The sequence below is a fragment of the Pseudorca crassidens genome, chromosome 1 (assembly GCF_039906515.1).
Source record: "Pseudorca crassidens isolate mPseCra1 chromosome 1, mPseCra1.hap1, whole genome shotgun sequence".
NCBI lineage: Eukaryota > Metazoa > Chordata > Mammalia > Artiodactyla > Delphinidae > Pseudorca > Pseudorca crassidens.
The window spans coordinates 150340987-150361180 of record NC_090296.1 but is presented as its reverse complement, the minus strand read 5'-3'; the positions used below and the strand labels follow the sequence as shown (position 1 = coordinate 150361180).

Below are 20194 nucleotides of genomic sequence, written 5' to 3'. Positions count from 1 at the left end.
ACAAACCCCCAGGTTTGAGGTGAAGAGGTCAGGAGGCAGAGGGTGGGAAACAGCTTTGCTCTATGAAACGGGCTGTGTAGCAAAGTGGTAGGCAGTGGTCCCCTGATGGTGTCAGAGAAGGAGGCTGCCCAGCTGTGCCCCGAAGGTGGGAGGGTGCGGCAGGGCAGGGAGAGAATTCTTCGGTCTGCAGTACTACTTGGTTAAAATGAGGATTTTTGTGCATCTCTTATTATAATGAATTTAAACCAGAATGATCAGGTTTTAATGTTTTCCCAACTTCCCAAGAGGCTTAATTGTCTTTACTTGCAAAGGAACTTCAACCGAGAGCATGAAGGAATCCATTTTCACACCACCTCATCTCTCCTCGCTCCAGGGGGTATGAAAATGCAGAGCCTTCAGTAGCTTGTTTTTAGCGATGGCACTCGCCCTGGTGCTTCAAAATGGGGAGCCAGAGTCTCATCTGCAGGACAATTTGGTCTGTTTGCACCTCCCTTTCTTCCCTTCACCGGCCCTCTCTGCCTGCCTCCCTCCCTCCCCACTCCGGCTCCCCCTGTTCTTCCTTCTTCTCCTTCCCCTCCCCCCTCTCATCAATACACCTCTTTGTGCAGCACTGTCTCTTTTTTAAATTTTTATTGAGTACAGTTGCTTTACAATGTTGTGTTAGTTTCTTGCTAAACAGCAAAGTGAATCAGCTATACGTATACATAGATCCCCACTTTTTTAGAGTTCCTTCCCATGTAGGTCGCCACAGAGAATTGAGTAGAGTTCCCTGTGCTCTACAGCAGGTCCTCATTAGTTATCTATTTTATACGTAGTATCAATAGTGTATATGTGTCAATCCCAATCTCCCGGTTCTTCCTACCCCCCTTCTCCCCTTGGTATCCATACATTCGTTCTCTACGTCTGTGTCTATTCCTGCCTTGCAAAGAGGTTCATCTGTACCATTTTTCTAGATTCCACATATATGCGTTCATATACGATATTTGTTTTTCTCTGTCTGACTTACTTCACTCTGTATGACAGTCTCTAGGTCCATCCACATCTCTGTGCAATACTGTCTTTATAGATGCACAGATTCGCAGGGCTGGAAGGGTACTCGGGAATCACGAAAGGCCAACCGCCTCATTTTATAAATAAAGAAACTGAGGCCCAGAGAGGGGAAGTGAGTTGCCCCCAAATAACAGTCAAGGAGCGTCAAAGGTGGAGTCGGAATCGGGCTCCGGTCCCTGAAGAGGACTCCCACGTGGCTGTCTGGTTTGCATCTAGTTCTCCTCGCTGAGATGCAGGCCACAAGCCACACTCGGTGTTACATTTTATACATTGCTGTACATACGCATACCACAGGGGCATCCCAGAATACTAGACTATTATGCATATGGTGGGAGAGTACGTTGTGTCTCTATACCTATTCATACGCTACAGTGCTTATTTTTGTATATACCATGTATCTACTATGTATATGGAAATAAAAACTAAATTAGGTACATGCAAGCATACCTACTACTCAACATTGCTGTGGAAGAGAGCCGGTCTCTCCCTTGACACACACACGTGCACACACTCTCATGGTGCACACGATCTGAGGTTAAATAACGCTCAGAGCCTATCGTCTGTCCTTTGGTCACACAGCCGGCTGCCTAGGGAAGGGCCTGTGGCTTCTGTTGGCCCAGGAGGTGCCTGACAAGCTGCACCTGAGCCAGACTGGCTGGTGACAACTATTCTAGGGAAGGGGACTCTGTTTCCCTTATTGGTGACCATCACTGTGACCCCCGTCCCAGCCCTATAGGCCCAAAGGAGGACGTTCCTCTGAGGCCAGTGGGTTGACTCAGACCCCTGGGCTTGACCAGGGAAGACAAACCATGTCCAACTGGCACGTCCCCCTGGCTTCCTAAAGGATGGTGAGTTCCGAGAGGTTTTTGTTCAGAGGTAGGTGGTGTCGGGCTTCCCTGGTGGCGCAGTGGTTGGGAGTCCGCCTGCCGATGCCGGGGACGCGGGTTCGTGCCCCGGTCCGGGAAGATCCCACATGCCGCGGAGCTGCTGGGCCCGTGAGCCACGGCCGCTGAGCCTGCACGTCCGGAGCCTGCGCTCCACAGCGGGAGAGGCCGCAACAGTGAGAGGCCTGCGTACCGCAAAAAAAAAAAAAACCCAAAAAACCCCCATATGATTAGGATTTTATGGGCTACTTGGAACCAATTTCCAGTTCAGTGAGTTGCTTAAAGAATCATTGTCCCCTCTCTGTGGCAGACAGAATTCTAAGGTAGCCCCAAGTTTCCTGCCCTGGTTTCGAAGCCCTGCATAATCTCTGGGATGATGACTACGATGCGTTTTATTCCTCTTACTGGGCTATACTATACGGCATAGCTGACCTTAACACAGGGAGATTCTCTAGGTGGGCCTGACCCAATCACACGAGCCTTTGAAAATGGAGAGTTTTCTCTGGCTGGTTACAGAAGGGGAGGTCAGAGATTTGGGGCTGGAGAAGGGTTTGGTGAGCCGTTGTTGGCTTAAGGATGGCGGGGACCACAGGGCAAGGAAGGCAGGACCTCGTGGAGCTGAGAGCCATCCCTAGCTGACGGCTAGCAGGGAAACAGGGACACCAGTCGTACAAGGAACTGACTTTTGCCAACGACAGGAGTGAGCTTGGAAGCAGAGATTTCTCCAGAACCTCGAGGTAAGAGCCCCGCTTGACTGACTCCTTGATTTCAGCCCATGGGCCTCTGTGCAGAGACCACAGCCGAGCCCAGACTTCCGACCTACAAAACCGAGCAATGGGTGTGGTTTTAAGCTGCTAAGTTTGTGGGGGTTTTTTTTCGGCCGCACCACAATGGCGTGTGGGATTTTAGTTCCCTGACCAGGGACTGAACCCACGCCCCCTGCAGTGGGAGCATGGAGTCTTAACCCCTGGACCTCCAGGGAAGTCCCTTAAGCTGCTAAGTTTGTCATCATTTGTTCTGTAGCAGCAGAGAACTAAAACACTCTAATAGATAGAATCTGTTTTAAAAATTTGAGGATTAATGCCCATATGATGGAAAGCACAGACCTTAAATAAACAGTTTGATCCGTATAGATCAATGCATACACCCTAATCGAGATAAAGGAAACTCCCACCACCCCAGGGAGCTCCCTCGTGCCCCTTCCCTGTCAACCCCCATCCCACAAGCAGCTACTGTTTTGATTTCTATCACCACAGTGGAGTTCTGCCTGTTTTAGACTTTCATATAACAGGAATCAGGCAGCATGTGCTACTTTGTGTCTGGCTCTTTTTACGCAGCCTATCGACTTTGAAATTCATCTGTTTTGTTACATTATTTATGTGTGTATATATATATATAATATATATTTTAATAGATCTTTATTGGAGTATAATTGCTTCACAATCCTGTGTCAGTTTCTGTTGTACAGCAAAGTGAACCAGCCATATGCATACATATGTCCCCATATCCCCTCCCTCTTGAGCCTCCCTCCCATTGGGTTCCTTTTTATTACTGAGCGGCATTCCATCGCGTGGATGTATTAAGATTCCTCTCTACATCTGTCTGTTGATAGACACCTTGGTTATTTCTAGTTTTGGGGACTATTGTGCAAAAAGCTGCTAAGGACATTTGCATACACGATTTTTTGTAGATGTTCTTCGTTTCTCTTAGATGAATACTAAGAAGTGTAACTGCTGGGTCACAGAGTAGGTGTATGTTTCACTTTTAAAGGAAATGCCTAACAATTTTTCAAAGTGGTTGAACCACTTTATGCTCCCACTAGCGTCATGTGATTTATGGTTACTCCACCCCCTCTCCAATTTTGCTACTGTCATTTTTTTTCAATTCAGCCCTTGTAGATTCTACAGGTAGTGGTATCTCATTGTCTCTAGAAAATTTTGGTGTGAATTGATTTTCGAAGTCAAGGTAGTCCTGGTTATCCAGAATATACACCAAAGTAGAATTCTATAATACCTCAACACTTACAAAGCCCCGCCACATAAATCATTTCATTTGCTTCTCAAAACAGCCCTGCTATTGGTTCTAGTTTAGTGCTGGGAGCCTGAGGTCCAGCTGCTTTCCCTGAATCTGGGTTCTTCCTGCTTGATTCCATTCTCCACAATGCCAGCAATTTCCACTCCAAATCACAGCTCTGATCATCCTGGTGTAAAACCTTTGATGGCCTCCCACGGTTCACAGAGGAGAGCTCAAACATCTCAGCTGGGTATTCAAGATCGTTCTGATCTGGTTCCAGTCCAATGTCCAACCTCACCAACCTTCTGACACCCGAACTTTGTCTCTTCATTTTTCTTGGAATTGTCTTTCCTAGATCACTGCCTTTATTTAAGGCTTTTTGGGGGCTGGTGGAGGGGCTGACGTGCCCATAGCATGACATGCCCTATTTCCAGATCCCCCAGATTCCCCCATTTCCCTGAAGATGTCTCCTGTGGTGCCTTGTACTTAACACGGCCTTCATGCACCGGAGCTGTTTGTACATCTGTCTAGTGTCTTCCTGACTAGGCTGGGGTAGCCCTGGGGGAATACCTGTGTTGCATCCATCCCTGTCTGCCCAGTACCACACTCAGAGCCTGACTCTGTTGATTCATAGGTGAGAACCTAGTCTCCATTAGCTAGACTGGACACTCCTTGAGGATAGGGATGGAGGTGGCTTGACCTCAGGGTCAAGGTCAGTGCTATAGCCATAATAAATGGTTTCTGGTCAGCTGGCTTGATCCAAGGCTCAAGGAAGGGCTCTGGTATCCATCTATCTATATCCATCTTCACCTGATGGATCCATCATCTACCCATCAACATTCATCTACCCATCATTGATTTATCATCCATCCATCCATCCGCCCTTCACATATACTTTCAACACTCATCCATTTATCATTCATTTACCCTCTATTGATCCATCATTCACCTTCCACATATAAACTCAACATCCAACCTCTATCCATTCATTCATCTTTGCATTCTTCCCAGCTACACTGCTGAGAACTTGTCTATACCTTTATAAGGCCCTGGGGATGCAAAGAATCCTACTTAGTCCCTGCCCCGAGGAGCTTACACTTTACTGGAGAGTAGACACAGGAACACACCATTATCCACTCAGCCAGAAAGATCTACTGCTCAAAGGGGTGAGTCTGGGTGTCTGGGTGTCCATCCCACCTGACAGTACTTAGCTTTGCCAGGGGATTGTTAGCTTGGGGGCCACACCCTAGCCCACAAGCCCATCATTTCCCCAAGACCCAGGAAGACTCAATGCAGCTTGGAGCCCCCATTTCCTCTGCAGCATACACTCTCCTTTTGCTTTTCTCCCCACCTGGCCCAGTGAATCCCTCCAGAGAGGGGTACACATCGTTGGGAATGAAGGGACGAGCAGGTCTAGAATCCCTGAACATCCGAGCTCAGAGAGGTTTACACAATTTCAGTTTACAGATGAGAAAACCAAGCCCCAGAGAAAAGACAGGACTAGTCCATTCCTGCAGCATCCGGGCTAGAACCCTGGTGGTCTTAGCCTTTGGTGGCTATAAAGCCCTGTAATCCCACCAAATTGTACTCAGTTCTCCTAGTATGAAAAAAAGGAGCTCATCTGGTTGAAGGGGGCAGGAGGCTATAACGCTGCACCTCAGGGCCCTTGGTTCCCTGTGCACCCCAGGGAGGCACGTCCCAGAGCTCCGGGGCTCTAAGGGCGGGCCTGTCAAGATGCCCTTCTTACAGCTTCCATCCTCCCCCCATCTCCTCCTCCTCCATGCCTTCCCCTCCTGGGGTTTGAGTCTGCTCAGGACGGGGCCTTTGGGTGGGCGAGACATACCTGGCGTGAGCGATGGCTGCCACCCACTCGTCACAATCCCTGGCGTCCTCTGTCCTCAGCTCCAAGGCTTTCTGGTTCTCGTGGCTGAAGTTAACCGTGAAATAGTGCTGCACCAAGAAGAAGACAGCTCCGATTACCAGGGCGATCGGCACGGAACCGGCAGCGTCTCCCGTTAACGCTCTGGCTGTTCTGCAAAGTGCTCATTGCCACATCTGCTAGGCAAGGATTCATTATTCGTGATCATCGGAACGCCATTCTGTTTAGCGGTTTCAAACTCTCTATTAAGGCAGGCTTTGTACCATGTAACAGAACCTACGCTTAGGCTATTGTAAGAAGGAAGCAAACCCCACAAAGTCCTATTTACCAACAAACTGCAAAAAAGCCACTTTTAAACCATCAGGTATGCCGGGAGAAAGGCAGAGAAAACACACCAAGAGAACATCCCCTTTCGGGACCTGGTATCAATTCAGGGCAGCATGCATTTAATTCACTCCACACAAATGTTTCAACACACTCTTCTAGGTCCTGGAGTTAGAGCAATGAACAGATAGACCCGAGCAGAGCCCACTGGAAGCCAGCTCGTGTTGGGTGCAGTGACCGACTTAGAGCTGCTCAAACGTGGGGTCTGCTGCCCGAGCTCCCAGGGAAGCAGAGGAGCCAACGAGAGACACACATCTGTAATATCGTTCTATGAATGAATACGTGTAAAGCTCTTAGAACAATGCCCGAAATCTAGTAAGTACAAGTGTTTGCTATAATGAACACAGTGCAACGATCATTACTGTCATGGAGGTAAGAAAAAAGGGCCCAGAGAAAGCCAGCCACTGATTCAGCCCAGGGAAAGCAGAAGGCCTTCCCAGAGGATGAGGCGTTGGTTGGTCCAGGTTTTATTTCAGTTGATGGAATCGAGAGCGCACGGCGTGCTTGCGGGTAGGAGGGGCCGTGCGGTGGGGTTAAGGATGCCAGGGAGGAGGCTGGGCAGGGGGCGGGGCCTGGGTGGTGGAGCTGAGTGGCGGGATGGGGTGGAGGAGAGTAGAAAGCCCAGGTTTCCGGCTGGAGCAACTAGGTGGGTGGGGATGCCATAGACTGGGGGAGGCATGGGCAGGATAAAGGGCAGGTGTCGGGGGTCAGGGGTGGGGGGTGGACATGCAGACCCTGTGTGCCTGTAGGCCACGTCTCTGCGGGCTGCAGACAGGGGTCGGGGGTGTCAGCCTCGGGGCGGAGAGGAAAGCTGGCTCAGCCAGAGAGAAGGGTGCACAGGCAAAGTGCTGGGGGCCCCACCTGCGGAGGCCTCCTGGGTCTGGTCCTGGTGAAACTAGGAGGAGAGAGGCAGGCAGTGAGGTGCAGAGAGGGCCCCCGAGGCCTGCCCATTCAGAAGATGCACCGCAGGCCGCGGTGCGGTCTTGTGTCAGTGGGCGCTGTCCCTTGTCCCTCCGTCCCTCGGGGCCCAGGCAGCAGGGAACAGCAGGATGGAGCACGTAAACTTGTTTTTAGCTTCCGCTGACATGACTGTCTTTCTGTTAATTGTCGTTCTTGGTGGCAGCCAGAAGTGTGTGTGTGTGTGTGTGTGTGTGTGTGTGTGTTTTGCAGAGTCAATGTCTCTCCCTTCTTTCCTAGGAAGCAGGTAACTGGCTGTCCGCCCCCTGCGAGGGAGCAGGTGAAAGCCCGAGCTGCCGTGGCCACCTATGCACTTTCCCCATCTCTCGAGAGGTGGTGAACACGCAGATGCTTGTTTCCCATGATCTCATTTATTCCCATATTCACCAGGTGGAACAGGTCTTATTACCTGTTTACTGCAGAGAAACCTGAGGTGCAGAAAAGTGAAGCCGCTTGCCTGAGCCCACATGGCTGGAAAGAAGAGAAGCCAGAATAACACACCTTCCCTGGGTACCTACTGTCCACTCAGATCTTGGAGCTCCACTGCCAGCAACTGCCTGAGGATCTCACAAGGCTGGTGGTCTAGCAGGTGAATGGGGTGTTTCTGGGGGTTCTGGGGAAATGCTATCAATAGCCATCATTTCTAGGGATGAACAGTGACCCTGGGTACCATCAGAGCTCTTGAGACAGCCCCATCACCTCAGCTGGTGTTGGATCAGAGCTCTGACAGACCCCAGGTCACCCTTGAAAGCTGAACCACCCCTGGGCTTTCCCAGAGTTACAAGGATGTGCCGAGGCCAGAGGTGAACCACTGCAGAGCGGCAGAGTGGACACCGGGCTCAAACTGGGGCCACTAGAGCGGCTGTGATGAGACCAGGACCACACCTTGGGCATTCTGCCCCAACCAGAACCCCCTCAAAGCTTCTCGGAGTCTGGCGGACTCACTGACAACAATACGTGGGCCTCAGCATGACCATGGGACAAGAGCTTAGCCATGTTTGCCAAAACGATGTGACCATATGGGTTCATGTGGGTGCTGGCTGGACCTCTCTGCAGAACAGAAGCACTGTTCTGGAGTCAGCCCTGGGGCACTCTAGAACTCTCCAGTCAAGACAGAGCCACATCTGAGGCCTCCCTGGGACATTGATCAGGACTCACACACTATATGTGATCAAGGATGTGGGATAAATTCAGAAATAAACCCAGGGGCCTCCTCCAGGAACCCACATTTCAAATGTGGAATCCTGACAGGCCCAACTAGAGTTGTTGGAACATATCTGGAAATCCAACAGAAGCAGAAACCACCAATGGACCATCCCTGGCTTCATTAAAGAAGAAGCAAGACTTGGTGAAATTACTCCTGGAGCCTCACCAGGGCTGCAGGGATGGGCCCAGAGCTCCACCTGGGGCCTCCACAGAGCTTCCCTGGACCTGAAGTAAGGGATGGATACCTTGACTTGGGGCTCCACCAGGAGTCCCAAGATGGACCCCGAAACCCTCTAAGCATCAAAATCAGACCCCTAGAACGATCCCAAACGACTCCAGGAGCCGTACCAGGTTCAGGGCAGAGCCTGGGGCTTCACCTGGGCTGCTAAGTATCTCCGCCAGCGGGTCTCAACCCTGACTATACATTGGGCTCTGCTGTCACTAGTCTGGGTGTGGCCTGTGCGCCCCTTGGTGATCCTAATGTGTGGTCAAGGTGGAGAGCCACTCGCTGGTCTAGACCTTCACCTGAGGCCTCAGCAGGTTAAGAGGGATTGATCCAGAAACTACACCTGGGACTACCAAACTCCTAGGAAGGGACTCAGACATCACACCTGGGGTTGTGCCGAGACCAGAGTCATGTTCAGGTCCTTATCTTGGCTGGAGGAAACGTTCTAGAAGCATACCTGTGGCCTCATCTGGGTTCGAGGTACTAGACTTAGAACTGGGGCCTCACCAGGCTGCGATCCTGGGCTTCAGCTCATGCCTGGTCCCCAGGATGCCCTCTCTCTGCCCTGTATCACCTGACCACTAACTGAATGCTGCTGCCCCATGCCTGCGTGGGCTGGATCTATGCCCCCTCCTGCCTCAGGATGGGCCTTTGTTTCCAAAGTCCCAAGTGCCTGTATGGTAATAAACTTCTATCTAGCACAGCTAAAGCAGACCTGAGCCTCTGCGGGCTGGGGAGGTAGGCTTGGAACCCTGCCTGCTTGGCCTTCCCCTTGCCTCCTGCCTGTCCCAGTCGGCTGGCCGGGCTGCGGCACCTCCACAGGACAGAGAACATTGGGAAACCACTGACAGGTACGGTGACCAACCATCCCAGTTTGCCTGGGACCGAGGTGTTTCCGCGGGTACAGGACTTTCAGCGCTAAGACCAAGGCAGTTCCGAGCAAACCGGGGTGCTTGGTCACCCTACAAAAGGTGGAGGAGGTGGAAGTCCCAGCAGCCGGGTCTGGGTCTGGCTCTGTTGCTCAGAGCCAGGGATTCTGGGCAACCTCTGCATCTCCCTCTGGCCAATGGGCATGACACTAACTCTCGCCTTGGTCAGCTACACACAATTGGCCTCAATCATGAAAAATCAAGTTCTCTCCACCTTTAACTCTCTACCTGAATGATATCTCATTCGTGAATTCAACCCATATTTTTCAGTCCCCTCTGTAACCCAGACACTGTCCACCTCATGGTAATCAATGACACACACGAAAGCCCACGATGCTGAATGCTTTCTGCAAGGCACGGGCACTCCACACCATCGGGTCTTAGTGTATCTCTTTCCTGCTCCTTCTAGACTGTCAAATGTGCTGCCCCCGTCCTTCCCCATCAAAGCCATTATCAGCTTGTAGTGATTTTTTTTTCCCGCTTTTGGGACGTCATGTGGCATGCGGGATCTTCATGCCCCGACCAGGGATGGAACCTGCGCCCCCTGCAATGGAAGCTCAGAGTCTTAACCACTGGACCGTCAAGGAAGTCCTGTAATGCCTTTCTACTGTCTTTCCTACCACAGCAGAGAGTCTCAATCTGGGGTGCACATTAGGGATACCTGGGAATCTAAGAAAACACGGATGGTTGAGCCCCCTTCTCAGGCACATTAAAGCAGATCGTGGGAGAAGGGGAACAGGGAGAGGACACGGTTCAGGCACTGGTATTTTTCAAAGCCCCCCAGTTGGTTGCAATGTTCACCCAGTGCTGGGAACCCCTAAGAGGGAGCAATGTCTGCAGCAGAAGCACCTCTTCCCCTCCCCCCATCCCCCCATGTTCTCCTAGAGATGCACGGTCCTGGAGCCGATACCTGGCGCAGCCATAGACACTATGCAGCCAGGAGTTCCCAGTTATTTGGAAGTGACGCAGACAGACCAAATGAATGAGCTGTGTGTGCTGAACTCTAAGTACAAATGACAAAGAAGGCAGTGGAAGTGTCTCAGAGAAAAGCGGAGATGGGAGACCTGGTAACTAGAGTGGGAGTTGGGGAAGGTGGGGCGGAGAGACATGGTTCCTGGTCCAGGCCTTGGAGACCCAGACACATGGTTTCTCCTTGGGTTCCATTAATTATCACTGTAACTATTCCAAGAGTCCTCCTTAAGCAAAAACCTTAAGCTGCTTTGAATAGGCTCCTGTTCCTTTCAAATAAATGATCCCTGGCCAGGAATGCCCCCAGAGCCTGGCACTGTTCCTCGGCCTGGGCATGGAATAGCCTTCATTCCTTGGATGGGTGACTGAATGCATTTTTCAGCATGGCATGGGAGCCCGGCGCATTCATTAATTGATTAACAGCAAAAGCCGTAAAGCAGGTGGCATTGAATCTGCTTCTCAGGCCTGGGCAGTGAGCTGGCTGGAAGGGTGTGGGCACTGGCTTTTCATGAACGAGGCTTATATCTCTTCAGGGAGAGGAGGCCCACTCACCTCATAAAGGCACTGAACAGTCCTGCAATGTAGGACCTTCTTCCAGAACGTATCCCACCACGGAACCCTTTTGTTTTCATTTTTGGGAAGATCTACCAACATTCCAGAAAACCAGTGTTCCGGGGACTTTGGGACCCTGGAGTTGTGGCACATACCAGGCTTTGGAGTCGCCTGGGTTTAAATTTATTATTTAGCTTCGGTGTCTCCAGCGTGTCTCTTCACTTCTGTGGACTTGTTTTCTCTTTCACAAAAAGGGGAGGCTCTTACCCATCTCACAGGGTTCTGTAAACAGATGATGTTGTCAAAGCTCCTGGTTCATAAAAGGGCTCATGATGGTTTTTAAAGTAACTGAATCATTTGCAAAGTCCAAGAGATGGGTCTAATCAACCTATCAGTGGACAATTACTAGGAAAACCACATACATGTGCATTCACATGCCCGTGTACAAACAGCGTTCCCCCTAACATTCATGTTCGTCGGAATCTGTCAAGAAGACCTTGGGTGAAAATACGTGGAATCTAAAAAAAATGGTATAAATGAACCTATTTACAAAACAGAAACAGAGTCACAGATGTAGGAAACAAACTTACGGTTACAAGGGGGGACAGGTTGCGGGGGGGATAAATTGGGAGACTGGGATTGACATATACACATTACTATGTATAAAACAGATAACCAACAAGGACCTACTGTATAGCACAGGGAACTCTACCCAATACTCTGTAATGACCTATAAGGAAAAAGAATCTAAAAAAGAGTGGATATATGTGTATGTGTAACTGACTCACTTTGCTGTACACCTGAAACTAACACAGCATTGTAAATGAATTCTACTCGAACACAAATTTAAGAAAAAGACCTTCTTTGAAAATAGGGTCTTTACAGATGTAATCCAGGTAAGATGAAGTCATACCAGATTCATAAGAAGAGGCCTTAATATATAAAAAGAGGGAAATGTGGACACAGGCACACAGGGGAGAAAGCCATGTGAAGAGGGAGGCAGAGACTGGAGAGATGCGTCTACAAGGCGAGGAACACCGAGGACTGCTGGAAGCCATCAGGAGCTACAAGAGGCAAGGAAAGATTCTTCCCTCCAGACTTCAGAGGGACCAGGGCCCTGCAGGCATCTTGGTTTCAGACTTCTAGCCTCTGGAGCTGTGACAGAATAAATTCCTGTTGTTTTAAACTAACCCCCCTCAAAAAAACAAAACCAAACCAATCCATATGCACGTGCACACACCCAGGAGGCATGGGAGAGGCTTAGGAACTGGAGTCATAGCTGTGCCAAGATCAAAGGATGACGGCGAATCAGCAATTCGGGGCATTCCTTCCATCACCTTCGGCTCCCATTTCTTTCTCATTTCTGATATTCAGTTGGTCACCAGGGTCTCTGCTCTGGATATCTCTGGAACTCTGCCTTCTGCCAAACTCACTGCTTGCTTCCAGGCTCCCTCATCTCCCACCCGGGCCATTGTCCCCTGTGGTCTCCCTGCCCCCGGTCTTGCCCCCTTCTGATTCATCCTGTTTGACCAGAATCCAGACCCACTGTCCTGTCTGGCCCCCTGCTTGCTGTCTCCTCCAAGAGGGAGGTGGGCTGGGGTCAGCTGCAGGATGGATGCCATCACTCTCAGTCAACCCCACCCCTTCCACTTAGTAGGTCCACTCTGGTGGCCTGGTCAGGCAGGGTCAGCTTCTCCCCCACTGGGTCCTGGCTCCTTCCTCCTGGTCCATCTTTGGGACCACAGTCCCAGCTGGTCCTGGCCTGGCAGTCCTCTCTGCCCGACGCTCCCGAAGTCCCAGTGCAGAGGGGACGGTGCCAGAGGGAACCTGAAGGGGCCTCAGCGGGGGTGTGTGTGTGTGTGTGTGTGTGTGTGTGTGTGTGTGTGTGCGCGCGCGTGCTCTGGCTGGAGTCCATCTCTCCCACTATAAGGGGCTATCCATCCAGGCTCCCCGTCACCTGAGGTCCCTGTCCACCTCTCACCGCTGAGATCCCAGGGGAAGCCTGTCTGCTCTCTGGCTCTCGCAGGAGAGATCCCGCTCTTACCTGGGCCAGGCCACCCTGGGAGTGTGTTCTGCCCTCTCTCAGGGCTTCTGCAGCACCGTGCACAGTTCTCAGCGTTGCTCCCTCCCCGCTCTGGCTGCACCAGCCTCATGCTGGCCACACAGCGGGGCTTCACTGGGCACAGTATGTCCCAAATGGCCCTGCTCAACAGAAGTGTTGGCTTCGAGCAGCCCCACTGGTGCTCCCACACCAATCCAGAAAAGACCCACCTATCCTGCCCTATGGCTGTGGCCCCACCTATCCTGCCCTATGGCTGTGGCTCAGCTGGTATGGCTCCGCACAGGGTCTGGACACCCCACTTCATGACATTCTTGCCCCCTGCTCTGAGTGGCCTCGCTTCACCGACCTCTGCCTCTGGGTTCTCAAGTCTTGGCCTTCCCAGGGCCTGGTTACTGCACCGTGACCTCTGCTCTGACCCGGGGATGAGCGCCTGTCTCAGACCCCCATCTCCTATGGGCTCCTGAGAGTCCCAGGGCTGAGAGCTGCTGCCGGGGACCGACCTCCTAGACACCTTATCACTCGCTTGCTTCTACTCCCTGCCTGCCCCCTGGGGACAGGAACAGAGGTGGGAGGAGAGACAGGAATGTCAGAGCTGAAGAGCCCAGTGAAAGTCCCTCCCTCCCAGAGTCAGCCTTGAACTAGGCAGTGCTTGACCGGTGGCCTGGGGGACTGTGTCATCCTCCAAGCTTCTGCGGCTGAATGGTCTGTGTTTCCATGTACATTACTCCAGACCCCATGAGCCACAGCCACAGATGTCATGCTTGGCTGGTCCTGCACGAACACCTTTCAATCTGTCATCACAAGTCAACAAGCCTGCCCTTCCCCCTCCCACCAACAGCCTCTCTAGACGTTTGCTGAAAGAAGGAATGAATTCCAGTCTGGACATGTCTGCCTTTCACCTTCTGTTAGAAATGACCTATGCACAAAGGTGTTTATTAATTGCAGCTCTGTTTGTAATTAAAAAAAGACTATAAATTACCCAAATGTCCCTCGAGAGATTAGCTAAATAAACTACAGCACATCCACACAGTGGAATACTATGCAGCTGTAAAAAAGATGAGGACGATCCATATACTTATAGAGAACGATCTCCACAACATAGTGAGAAAAACAGGTGTAGAATAGTGTTTGTAGTATGCTACCACTTGTACAATTATACAGATGTGCATATATATGGCCATAGAGCTATACATCTTTGCATATATTTGCATATATAATGCATACATTTGCGTATATAATGTCTCTGGAAGAATGCATAAGCAACTGGTAACATCAAAATCCTTTGGAGAGGAGAACTGGATTGCCGGGGTCAGCAGCAGAAACGAGCATTGTCAACGTACACTTCTTTGTAACTTCTGAATGTCGAACCATGGTAATATATTACCAATTCTAAAATTTTATCTACCTACTTATTTATTTTTGGCCATGCCACGTGGCATGTGGGGATCTTAGTTCCCTGACCAGGGATCAAACCTGTGCCCCTGGCATTGACAGCATGGAGTTTTAAACACTGGATCTCCAAGGAAGTCCCAATTCTAAAATTTTAAAATAAAAGGCAGTGGCTGTTTGAGAGGCCCAGCCGGCCATCCACTCCCCAGGTTCTCCAACCTGCACCCTGCACTCCTGGTCACCAGGACACTCCTCTTTCGGACCCCAGCGGTCCAGCGTACTGGAGAGTGATCTCCACCAAACATGCTTAGCCTGCCCTGAGAGTCCACGGGAGCCACTGATGGGGTGGGCCCCTGTTCTTGCAGTGATTCTGCCCTGGAGATCGTCATCACTTCCCCACTGGTCCCCCTTATGAAAGCCCCTGGATATACAAGTGCTCATGCTTGAGGAACTGCACCATGTCTTTCCAGGAGGCAATGGGTGCCCCATAACCAGCTTGTTTCCCTTTTCTGTCCAGGCTACCAGGAAGTTCTCAGATGTAATTACTTACTTGCCTCTCCTCACCTGTGCCCACACCGTACGGGCTCTCCTTTTGGAACACCAGCCCTTCCCCCAGGTCCCCAAAGCCTGTGGATCTGACCAGAGGTGAGGGGAGCCCAGGTGACAACCAGTGTGGCCGGAGGGCAGGTAAGGCCCCTTGCGGGAGAAAGAGGATAGAAGGGCAGCGGCAGGCTCGGGGCAAGGTGAGTGGGCACGCAGAGAATGCTGCGTGATTGCCTAGGTGCTTCCAAACTATTTCACTCATTTCTTGAGTGTGGCTAAGAGTCTAAGAGAATTAAATAAAGTTGGTTATATTTTATTCATATAGTCTGACAGAGGAAAAGTCAATCTAGATCAAGCTTGTCTGAATTTCTAGATGGGTTTCTGGAATACTGGCTAAGCTTGCTAAAAATTCATTCATTCACTCTTCTAAAATGAATTTTATTTTAAGGTCTGAGTTAGATTTTCCAAGTTGAAAAAAAAATCAAAATTCAACTAGGAAGTATCTTCTTGAAAATAATTCTCTCTTTTTTTCAGGGCAAAGAAGTTGCATTAGCCTTGCTGGATTAGTAAGATCTGGTCTTTAAGTATAAATTGCTGAATTTAACAGTCGGCCTGGATGTCCACTGACCTGAACAATCTAGAACAAGGAGGACTGACATTTATTAGCAGTGACAGCTCGGGGTCTGGCACAACAGACACTCAGGTATCTGTTGGGAGATAAGCTCCCTCTATCTGAGCTTCATCTGCCAAAGGGGGATTCTCTCTCCCCTGTGTAGAACTGCAGTAACAGCAGCGTTACTTTGGTGGTTACCGGAAATGCTAAGCCTGAAAAGGACTTTGTAAGCTGCAAAGGTGCTCTATCTGAGCGGTGGCTGGAGGAGAAGGTATGGTAGGACAGCACCTGGTGCTTTCACAGGATGAGATCTTGACACTCCCTGCCGTTGCCCACCGAGCCCGGGAGGTGGGAAGCCCCAGAGGCTGTGGGGTGCATCCTGGGATGGTTTTTGTAGCACAGCGCAAGCCCAGGTTTCAGTGACATGGTGACGCAGTGACCGGCTGGGATGGGAGTGGAGGGGGGACCTTCAGTGCTCGGCACTCCCCAGATTCAGGCCTCTTTTACTGCTCAGTTCCACAGCCTCCTCTGACCTGACCTCCTGCCTCCAGATGGGTCGTCCTTCTGTCTCTTCTCACCCTGCCGTGATCTCTCCAGCACAGAGATCACAGCAGTTCGTCTCTAGTGGAGAGACCTGTGCTGGCTCCCCACTGTGCTCTGTAGCCTGCACACAGGCTTTAGGGGCCAGCTCTGCCTACCCTGCAACCTACATTTCCTGTCCTACTTGTCCCTTTCTTGGCGGAGTCTCCCTGATGCCCCCAGGCGGGAAGGAGATGCCCCTGTAAGCGTGAGCACAGATTCTGCTTTCTGTCATTAAACCCATCAAGACGGCGCCTTTGCCTTTCTCCTCAGTTACTCGAGTGTGTGTGTGTGTGTGTGTGTGTGTGTGTGTGTGTGTGTGTGTGTGTGTGTGAGTGATCAGATCTGCATTTTGGAAAGTGGTCTGGCTGCGGAGAGGCACGGGGATGGCGGGACGCAGCGGATGTAGGGAGACGGTTCTCCCAGCATCTCTAGAGCCCTGCTTTCAGGCACGTGGTGGGTCTGCACGTCCCCACCACCGCTGAACTGAAGCCACATGACCTGCCTTGTGGTCACGTGGTCAGCATGGGTCACTTCCGGGGGGCGCTTTAAGAGCCAGGGAGAGATCTGCCGCATTCTCTGCCCTTGGCTGTGGTGACTGTGGAGGCAAGTGTCAGGATGAATCTCCATCAGGCTGGGTCCCTGAGTGATCACAATGAGCAGTGCCCTCCTGCCAACCGCATGGGACCTAAAGCATGAGCAAGAAATAAGCCTCTGTCATGTTCATGGAGATCTGGGGCTTGGTTGTTACTGCAGCATGACGCCACTCATGCTGACCAGTACACCTGTTAGGAGGCCCCCACCTAAGTCCAGACAAGAGGTGATGGCTGTCTGGACTAGAGCCTTGGAGGAAGAGAGGGACAAGAGTGGATGGTCTGAGAGAGATTTAGGAGGTGAAATCCATGGGGCTGGGTGAAGGTGTGGCTGCCAGGGTTGAAGGAAACTCCTGCAGTCATTTTTTCTCTTTCAGGGGCATGCTTGCTCAGACATTCTCAGAAACCCATAGGCTATTTGAGATAAGATTTACCATCCTACTTTTATATCCAGGGTCAGGGCTCCGTGTTGACTCACTTCAAACCTGCCAGAGACCCAGGTGATCTGGGTCATTGCTTCATGCAGAAGGAACCTTGTCCTAAAGGTGAAAGCTGAAGCCACAACAGCTACCATGAATTGATCGGACCTACGGTGCTACGCTAGGGCTTTCCAAATAGCATCAAGTACCACACTCAGAACAGGGCTGCCGGGTAGGCTGTGTTACGGTTCCCACCTCACAGATGGGGAAACTGACGCTCAGAGAGCAATAAGACCTTCCCTAGGTAGGAGGTGACAGAGCCAGGATCCAAAGCCAGTCTGTGTGGCTCGAAACCCACAACTTTCACCTAAGGCTGCGTCATTGCCAGAGACAGAGAAACCCCTCAGTGAATGAGCTGGGAGTCGAGGCTGCGCCCTCCTCTCCGAGCAGCGGATGATGGGCAGTGGGGGAGTCCGAGGCTCCCAGCTGCTCCCTGCACGACAGCCGCCTTTACGGAGGTGTTTGGGCGTTGGCAGTGTTCTGGGCCCCCCTCAAGTGCACGCGTCACCAACTCTCCTGCATAAACATCGGGGGCTGAGTCCTGTTCTTGGCTCTGTACACATGGGCGCCGGCTCCAGGCTCCCACGGATTCCAGGGAAACGGGACTGCAGGGTGTGGATGCCTGCCTTGGGGTGTTTATCCTTGACTCCTGGGATTCGAGGTGCAAGGTTCCAACCCAAGCAGAAACAAAAGCTGCTTCACAGATGTCACCAGAGAGGCAGTGGCATCATTTCGCTTGCTGCTAATTCTCTCTCTCCCTCATTTGTCATTTATCTCGGCAGAGGATGGTAAACTCACACAGTCCCTCAGCCCAAGTCTTTATGCTGTGCTTGTGCCTGGAAAGCTCAGGTTTTAGAGTCAGGTAGACCTGGGTTCACGTGCCAGCTTTGCCACGTATGCTCTCCGTAACCTTGAACAAGTTGCTTGCCATCTCTGAGCCTCAGTTTGGTCATCTCAAAAATGGGTTACCAGGTATAACCTCACAGGGCTGTTGGGACGATGAGGGGAGGTATTGTACGTAAAACATGCACTCTGACTCTTACTTCTAAGGGGAAGGAAGACCCTTCACAAACCACCAGCCAAATACATCAATTAATCCCGACCTGATGAGCGATGTGGATGAAGGAGAGAGGGTTGTCCCTGCCTGTGATGGGGGACCTGGGGCTCCTCTAGCTCCTGCGGTGAGGGGAGGCCCTCAGGAGGTGACTTTTAGGCTAAGACCTAAAGGGAGGTCTTAGGAGGAGGAGAAGTTGGTCACTAAAGGCTGGGGGGAGTCGGGGATCATTCCAGGCACAGGGAGCAGCTGCTGCAGAAGCCTTGAGGTGGGAAAGAGGAGGCAGGTGTAGGGTGAGGAAGGAGGGGGATGGGAGGATGGGGCAGAGTTAGCAAGACAGGCAGAGGCCGGAGCCCGCTGGCTCCTCCAGGTCATGTTGGAGAATCTGCATTTTTTCCTAAAGGCAGTGAGAGCCAGTGACACTTCCAGTGGCTTAGCACATGGTCAGCTGTGCCCTTTAGAAGCTCACTCTGGTGGCTTGCTGTGTGGCAGGGGACTGGCGTGGGGCGAGATGGGACCATGTGAGCGAGTTCAGCACATCAACCCTGACGCTGTGAGCTCCTGAACCAAGGCAGGGGCAGGGAGAGAGTCCGGACTCCTTAGGATGGAGAATTCCTCGCACTTGGTGTTTACTGCGGGAGTGAGTCTAGGGAGAGTGCCCTACTCCACCGTGAGCCCTTTGAAGACAAGGATTAAGTTTGATTTTTCTCTGTATCCACAAGACCCAGCATGGGCTTCACACCGAGAGCCAAAATGTTTACGGCACGCACAAATGGCAGTGAGATTTTAGGGTAGGCTTGTGTGTGTACCGTTTGCTTCTGACCTTCATCCCACTGTCGCCAAGCAGAGGGGCAGGGACCTGGTACTTCCTTGTCCCAATTAAGGTGTCCTTACTGAGCTGCTTCAACCTCATCTCAGTGCTAGAAATATCTGGGGGCTGGGGTGGGGAGATGGGCACCCCACACACTTACCCCTGGGGTCCCACACCTGCCGGGCTGGGCCTGGTCTGGAACCGTGGGGCAGCCCTGCTGGCCCTTCCATAGGTGCAAGGATCGTGGGCTGAGTTGCTGGTACCACGTGTGTGCATGACGTCCCTGTGTCCCTGTGTCTGGGGCGGGGGTTGCTTTTCGAGTACACTTACTCCCCTACATTCACGTTTGTGTTTTTCTGATTGGCCCAGAGGGCTGAACGTGCTACAGCAACAGGCAGGCAGGCTTTGTGGTGAAGACGGCGCAGCTGCACAGAAAGCCAGAGAGCCTTTCAGTGGCTGCCTTGCTGGGTGGCGCTGGTGAGATTGTTTCCTCATCTGTAAACCGGGCACACTCATGGCTTTAGGGCTGTTGTGAACAGGTATCCACCAGGCCAACCAGAAATGTGTCCTGTGAATGAGGACCAGGAGAGGGACTTCCTCTTGTCTCCAGGGAAAGCCACCCACTGGGTGGATAACAGGTGCTAATGGGCACCGCCAGCTTCCGGAACCTCTGCCCACATCAGTGCTGAGGTTCCGGCTGAAGGGATCTGTGTCCCTTCTGTTTTACAGGAATCAGGAAGAGTCTGGGCGGGGTGGGGGGGCAGTAAGGGGAGTGCTGGGGTTGGTTTGGTCAAGTCCACCACTGAGAAGCTGGGTCTGGAAGCTCTGTTTCGGGGGGCTGGGAGTGAGGGTGGGAAAAGCCAGTGTGGGGTGACTCCATGCCTGAGCAGGGCAAGAACCCCAAGGGTCAATCTCTGAACCCAAATTCGAAGTCCAGGGCCTCTGGGCCTTCAGTGTGTGGGCTGTAGGGTCAGAGGTGAGGAGGTCAGGGCTGAGCAAGCAGGGCTCAGGCCAGCGTGTAG

At 51.7% G+C, this 20194-nt stretch overlaps 1 protein-coding gene across 2 annotated transcripts in view; it reads right to left on the bottom strand.

Moving 5' to 3' along the window:
- The window catches only part of RASGRF1 (Ras protein specific guanine nucleotide releasing factor 1), a 104430-nt gene that overhangs the window by 80197 nt on the left and 4039 nt on the right, over positions 1–20194 (bottom strand). For both annotated transcript variants that reach the window (XM_067698787.1, XM_067698781.1), the window contains exon 2: positions 5791–5897. In XM_067698787.1, coding sequence (XP_067554888.1) covers positions 5791–5897 — 107 coding nt within the window. The remainder of the gene's footprint in view (positions 1–5790; positions 5898–20194) is intronic.